The following is a 7,752-nucleotide window of genomic DNA, read 5'->3' on the forward strand; positions in this document are numbered from 1 at the left end:
CCCCAATTTGCCAGCTTAGGTCATCGGAGATCCAGCTACTAAAATTTCCATAAACACCGCTTACTAATTTCGGCGATAGTATAAACCATTTGGAACTCGCTTCCTTTGTCAGTAAGGCTCACCCACAGCGTAGAACATTTTAAGAAAAATCTGAAAACTCATCTTTTCCAGAAATGTTTATCGTAGGAATTTAAATTTTCTTCTTGATGAGTAAATTATTCCTTTTATTTTTTTATTCCATTTTGTTGAATGTCAATATCATATTGTAAAACTTGCATAGTTAGTGTGTGCGATTGTTGTGTGTGTGTGTGTGTGTGTGTGTGTGTGTGTGTATGTATGTATGTATGTGTGTGTGTTTGGTTCGGTATGAGTGTGTTTATGGTTTGATAAGTTTATTGTAAAACGCTTTGAGGCTTCGCATTTAGAGCTATAGAAGAATAGTTTATTATTATTATTATTATTATTATTATTATTATTATTATTATTATTATTATTATTATTATTATTATTATTATTATTATTATTATTATTATTATTATTAATAGTAGTAGTAGTAGTAGTAGTAGTAGTAGTAGTAGTAGTAGTAGTAGTAGTAGTAGTAGTAGTAGTAGTAGTAGTAGTAGTAGCAGTTATACACTTATTTATTTACTATTCATTTGAGATCTTTTTTGGGTATTTGATGTCCAGTACCCTTCTTAGCTGTGTGCGATGGAAGGCATCCAGATGTTCTTCTTCGGATTTTGTCAACGCCCAAGTGCCGCAGTTATACAGAAGTACCGGTTTTACAAGAGCACGGTACAGTTTCAGTTTGGTTTTTCTCTTTATTTTGTCACCTCTAATCCATACATTGGTGAGTTTACTGAGTGCGGCGTTTGATAGCTGTTTTCTTCTTTGTACATCCTCGATGTCTCCAATTAGTGAGCCGACTTTCTTTGTTCTTTTCCATTCCTCTTTGTTCCTCGATATTGTTGTAAATTCGGTTTTATTGGCATTGACTTGGAGGTTATATTTCATGAGGGTATTTTGTATGATGTCTATATTTGCTGGTGTTGATCCAATAAAGCTAAGAAGGGTACTGGACATCAAATACCCAAAAAAGATCTCAAATGAATCACTCTATAAGATCACAAAAGAAAGACCAATCTCCCTTGACATTTTACAACAACGATGGCAACTTTTCGGTCACATACTACGCAGGGACAAAAACATACCAGCTAACCAAGCCATGTCGGGATACTTCCAAAAACACGGGAACCTTTTCAGAGGAAGACCGATCATAACACTCCCTGTGATCCTAAACAAAAACCTCACAACACTTGGACAAAGCATTAGTCTCATAACGGCAGGGGACCTTGAAAATCTGAGAACCCTAGCAGAGGACCGGCAATATTGGAGACACCTCACACAGGAAATACTGGAAACAGCCAAGGCGACCCGATCTTTCGGTCGAGACGCGAAAGGCATCTAAGTCAAGTCAAGTCATTTACTATCGTTATCATCATCATCATCATCATCATTATCATCACCATCATCATCATCATTATTGCCATCAATCCAAAAATTATTATTGATATTATAATCATTAATATAACTATTATTATCATCATCATGATCATCATTATCATCATCATCATCATTGTCATCATCATCACCATCATCATCATCATCATCATGATCATCATTATCATCATCATCATCATTGTTAGGAACAGCGAAGTCGCCTGAAGATGAATGACCAGCTGACAATCACCTCTAGGAACTGCGGTGGTTTGACCAAGACTCTAATATACTTTTGTAGCGACTACATTTATGACATCCTTGCCCTAACAGAGATCCATGACAAAGGCTCTTTCCCTAATAGCTGCAACCTAATCACCGCAGAACTTGTACACCCCCCCCCCCCCCCCCTCTTTCCAGTGACTCCTTCGAATGTGTTGCCATCCGATTAAATGATGAAGTTACAAACTAAGGCTGTACAGACTCTAGAATAGGATAATAATATACTAGATTCCGAGTCATTTCCTAGTCAAGAGTGTATTTATTGCACCTTCAGACTGCTATTAACACAAGACATGCAAGGCTGCTTTTTCGTTTGGAAAATATGATCGCAATTGCCATTGTCATATCCGTCATATAGGAGCACTAGATCTAAGTCACTGGATTTTAGTTAACTCTTTATTCTCTCTTTTTAAAAACCCTCGGAAGGAATTTGCAATTCTTATTACAGAAGTTTTTATGATAAAAGTAATCATCCTATAAAACTTATGTGATTTACCCGACTCTCTCTCTCTCTCTCTCTCTCTCTCTCTCTCTCTCTCTCTCTCTCTCTCTCTTTACTATAGCGTGAAACGAACAATAGCAATGGCTTGCTACTCTCTGGATAGGACGCCAGTCTATCGCAAAGTAACCTTCGCCAGATATAACAGACACAGCTACCTGATGGGTGGACAGGAGGGTCAGGCATAAATCTCGACTGCACCTGGGATCGATCTCGGACTCTCTGATTGTGAAGCGAGTGCTTTACCAACTGAGCTATCGAGACCCCCCCCCCACCACCACCCTTCACCCGATCAATTCCTTTTAAACATGGAGTTAGTTTAAAACAGCCTCACATTTGAATACACTTTCCAGGATATAATTGTTAATCTCCGCGTTTACAACTACAAAAAAGTAATATTTGTAATACAAAATGGCGACACTGTGCTTTATACAGAAAAACTAAGACAAAATTGTCATGAAATATTGCCAGGTCTACATCTACATTTTGAATGAATCGCACCAGTTACTGTAGTGTGTTTTTGTAACCAAATGTACAGTGGCAAAAATTAAACTGGCTGCTCTTGTCTAAGACTTTACTTTACCGATGTTCCATGTCGGACACGACGTTGGAGATCATGGCTCTCTCTCTCTCTCTCTCTCTCTCTCTCTCTCTCTCTCTCTCTCTCTCTCTCTCTCTCTCTCTCTCTCTCTGCGAGTTTCGCACATTGATTTATGGGGCTTCCTACGTACGCTGCGACATTTCCAAGCCAGTTTGTCCTTCTTCGTCCTCGACCACGCTTGCCTTCTATCTTTCCCTCTGCAATGGTCTTCTGTAGTGAGTCGTGCCTTCTGATGTGGCCGAAATATCGGGTTATCCTCTTTCTAATAGTTGAAATGATCGTTGTTGATGTTATTCCTAAAGTTTGGAGACAACCACCATGATAAAAGTAACAATACGGCCTAATGTGACCCACGGCTCCCAACTGGTTTTATGTCGATTTGAACCAGATGCTGATAAGAACTTTTCAAATTGAAATAATCAGATATATAAATGTGTAGCTTTTCGTACGTATAGAAATTATTGTCACCCTCCCCAAGAAATCATCATATGAACTAAATCCAAATCTTATATTATTTAGCTTCTAAACAATTCTAGCTTAAAACCGATTTCTTCTTCTTCTTCTTCTTCTTCTTCTTCTTCTTCTTCTTCTTCTTCTTCTTCTTCTTCTTATTATTATTATTATTATTATTATTATTATTATTATTATTATTATTATTATTATTATTATTACTATTATTATCATTATGATTATGATTATTATTATTAGTATTATTATTATTATTATTATTATTATTATTATTATTATTATTATTATTATTATTATTATTATTATTATTATTATTATTATTATTATTATTATTATTATTATTATTATTATTATTATTATTATTATTATTATTATTATTATTATTATTATTATATTATTATTATTATTATTATATTATTATTATTATTATTATTATTATTATATTATTATTATTATTATTATTATTATTATTATTATTATTATTATTATTATTATATATATTATTATTATTATTATTATTATTATTATTATTATTATTATTATTATTATTATTATTATTATTATTATTATTATACCGATATCTAGCCTTTATCCGTGTCGCAGTGATTAACCTCACACTTTCATAGAAACTGAGACCGCTGCAATCCATGGGTCAATAACTGATTTTGAAAAATGAACTAATATTTACAAGTTGTATTTGTGTATGCATTACAAATTCTTCACGAAATATTTGCTAACAATATCGATTAACTTTAAAACAAAACGAGGGAAATACAATAATGTAACTTAGAGCCTTGTTTTTAATTCCTCGGACAAAAAGAATTATTTTCGGCTATCGGTACAATCTGCCTATCCGCCCACACAAAAAAAAAATAAAAAAATTGGATTTTGTTGATGCTCTTGTATACTAATATGATATCGCACGATAGAAATTACCCGCCTGGCGCAAATTCTTCAGTGAGATGTGACAATAGATAAAAAGGAAAGGACTTGTTAAAATACGATGACTTCCGCCATGCGTAGAACCATTTCCATTTTAATGGCTTACTGGGTCTAAATTCAAGTATTTACCTTAGAAATCTCTTATTTCTCTATAAAGTAATCTTTATCTCAATGATTATGGTTAACTTAAGGCTTTTAAAATTCACACTACTTTTCCCTTTTAAACGCCAAATTATTTTAAAACTAGATTACTGTGGAGCGATGGACGCCCCCCCCCCCCCCCCCCACACACACTTTACTACAGACTTTTAAGCAAGTCAATCTTTAAAGTTTCTTTTCAAACTTATATGTATGATTTTTCCAAATAATAATTGTGCATGATTTTTCCAAATAATAATTGTTTAGAAAAAAAATATCTTTTTGTTTCGAAATAACATAAAGTATTCATTTTATAGCAAATAAAAACAAGCTATTTACAGTAAAGACTATAGATTTATACAACAAAGAGATATTTAACAACCGCCTTTTTGCATGCAAAACTGAAGATCATAAATTTGTCTTTAAGACAAAATAGTAGTGCTGCCAAAATTGTGTCAGCGCGATAAATTGCTTCTTTCCGTTATCTTGATTTCCGAGCTCTTCTTATAGGATGTTTTATTACGCCAGAGGACAACGTTCAATAGAAAAAAAACACGGCTGTCCATTCAATGAATGGTGCTCGTTCAATAAACGTAATGATAAGTCGATCAACTCAAATTTATCGTGTAAGTGTTGAATAAAATTTGAAGTCAATTTCGATTGTCTTATTAGACAAGACATTTTTCGACTTCGTAAGAAAACTCCACGGAGCTATTCGTTTTGGTCACGACAGCAGCCTCTTATGGTTCTCACACTACTACGTTATGACGATCGACCCAATCAGCAAAGTTCGGTCCGCACTCGTGCACCGTTGCGAACCCGCCCGGTAGCATCGTCACAACACACCGTTCAACTAGATGCTCTGCCGTTTCGGGTTCTTCCCCACATCGGGTACATGTGGGACAGGTGGAAAATCCCCACTGATGAAGCGCACTTGCTGTTAGGCAGCTCCTCGACCGAAGCCGATTCGCAGCCACCCAGTGTCTCTTCTTACTGGTATCAAAGCCTGGCAACTTCTCACCAAGCTTAGAGGAGTGCACGTCCCCGCCCCCACGAGGGGTTGAATTCGTCCAAACCGACTTCCATCTCATACATGCATCTCTATCCGTAGTCAGGGAAGCTGCATACAAGGGTTGTCGGGACTTAATTCGGCTAGAAACGGGGCGTCGTCCACAATGTGATTCAGAGGGGTATCTCGGATCTTATTTAGCCAGTTTACCGTAATCGTCTCCCTCCAGACATCGGGGGGTTGGATCGCTGCCATCATCGGGCCCCATTCTCTAGGGGCTGTTGCCAGCGTTCCTGACACTATGTGCATTGACTTGCGAAGTTTTACATCTATCTTCTCAACGTTTCTGCTTCTACCCCAGACTGAAGCGCAATACTCCGTGGTGGAATAGCATAGTGCTTCGAGATGCACCCGATAGGCAAGGCTGCGGTCCAGCGTCACCCCTAAATATTTTGGATGCGGCTCATATGGGAGTGGCTGGTCACCGACGAGGATGTTCAGTTTACGGGTGTGCCATGCACTGCAGAGGTAGAATGCAGTGGCCACGGTTTTTGAAGTGTTCATCTTCAGGTACCACTTGTCCAAGTAGGATTTGAGTCTGGTGACGTCCTCGCTGAGTACGCTCTCGAGACGGGTCCACACTTTACTCTGAGTCACGAGTGCCCAGTCGTCCGCGTATCCCAGCCTCAGGGAGGAAGTGTTCGGCATATCGCTAATGTAAACGTTAAACAACATTGGCGCAAGTACCGGGCCCTGAGGGACCCCATTCTTTAATTTCCTTACTTTACTCGTAGCGTCTCCCAGGTCTTTTTGCACCTTATGATCTTTGCAAGTTTGAGCATTAATCCTTCGCACCAGACCGTATCGTACGTCGCTGATAGGTCTATAAATACAGCACCTGTTTGCTGTTTCCTCTCGTACCCTTGCGCAATATGCTCTGTAAGGGCAATGACCTGTTCCATGCTGCACCTCCCTTCCCTGAAGCCCGCCTGCTCGGGTGGCAGGGCAGAGTCTAGGACCGGCCCCCATCGGTTTAATAGAACTCGCTCCAACAATTTGTAAAGACAGCTCAATAGAGATATGGGTCTGTAACTGTCGGCCTCCTTCGCCGGTTTCCCGGGCTTCATGATGGCAACTATCTTCGCGTGCTTCCTTACTTGTGTGAGCTTTAATTTCGCAAGGACGTCAGACATTGCCTCTGCCAGCCAGGCCCGTGCCCTGGGGCCCAGATGCGTCACCATATCGGGATATACGCCGTCTATCCCTGCTGCTTTGCCGTTCTTTACATCGCTATGGCTGCACCTACTTCTAGGAGACTGAACGGGGACGTCCAGTTTGACTCCTCCGCAGGCAGCGAGTCCAAAATCGTACGGTACGTCTTGTGGACACCGCGCTCAAAAACATGAATAGGGATCCGTTTGCTACGGTTCTTTATATTCTTGGCAATTGTGTCTGCCTCACATTCCGGTGCAGCCTTCGCGTAATTCCGGTCCGGATCCAAAATCTTTATCAGACGCCAAGCATGGCGGCTGGAGTGTGTAAAGTCGAGACTTTCCACGGTCTCCTGCTACCGTTGCTTCCTTCCCTCTGCCAGAGACTGAAGTAGTCTATCGGCTACGTCCTGGGACTGGGTCTGCTGGTACTCCTTGTACAGATTTTCCGACTCTTCCGTCCAGCAAGGAGTGTAGAATTTCCGTTTGCCCCGTGGAATAGAGCGTTGAGCGCTCTTAACCAGTAGTCTGTTAAATCTAGTTATATTCTCGGACTTGGGAGGAATGGCAGGACAAACCTGCTCGATATAGGAACTGCATTCCTCCCAGTTAGCCTTCATGAAGTTCCATCTGCAAAGTGGGAGAGACTGCACCCTCGGTATTGTCACCCCTGCTGTGACAAGAACCGGCCTGTGCTGGCTGTGCCGAAAGTCCCCGAATACTGTTCGCTTCAACTGCAGCGGTTCACCTTTCGCGACTTTCGTAACGAGGGTGAGGTCTGGAGTATACTCCTTCTTATGGCAGGTACCCCTGTAGGTACCCTTGGCTGTAGGATCGTACGCTAGGTGTAGATCGTTACAGTCCATCCATGAGCAGAGTTGTCTTCCTGCCTTTTGCAGTCTCGGTAGCCCCATTCGTGATGGTGGCTACTAAAGTCTCCCAGACAGATGGAAGGTTGGCTAACCACCGGTACCGATGGTGTAATCCAAGTCGCTCTAGGTGGTTTGTAGATATTATGCAAACACAGTCCACCTACTTCCATGGAAATTCGGTTCACCCCATTGCTGTCCGTTGCACTCTCTATGACCCTTACCTTCGATGGCTC

General features: G+C 39.9%; 1 protein-coding gene across 1 annotated transcript in view; it reads left to right on the forward strand.

Annotated features, from left to right (window-relative positions):
- LOC144971850 (uncharacterized) overlaps positions 1–53 on the forward strand; it is a 492-nt gene extending 439 nt beyond the window's left edge. Inside the window, exon 1 of the mRNA XM_078912926.1 lies at positions 1–53. This exon is cut by the window's left edge and continues 439 nt beyond it. Coding sequence (XP_078769052.1) covers positions 1–53 — 53 coding nt within the window.
- Positions 54–7,752: the final 7,699 nt, after the last annotated feature.

This window comes from Berghia stephanieae, chromosome 4 (assembly GCF_034508935.2).
Source record: "Berghia stephanieae isolate SIO BIC M18660-M18661 chromosome 4, UCSD_Bste_1.3, whole genome shotgun sequence".
In the NCBI taxonomy this organism is placed as follows: Eukaryota; Metazoa; Mollusca; class Gastropoda; order Nudibranchia; family Aeolidiidae; genus Berghia; species Berghia stephanieae.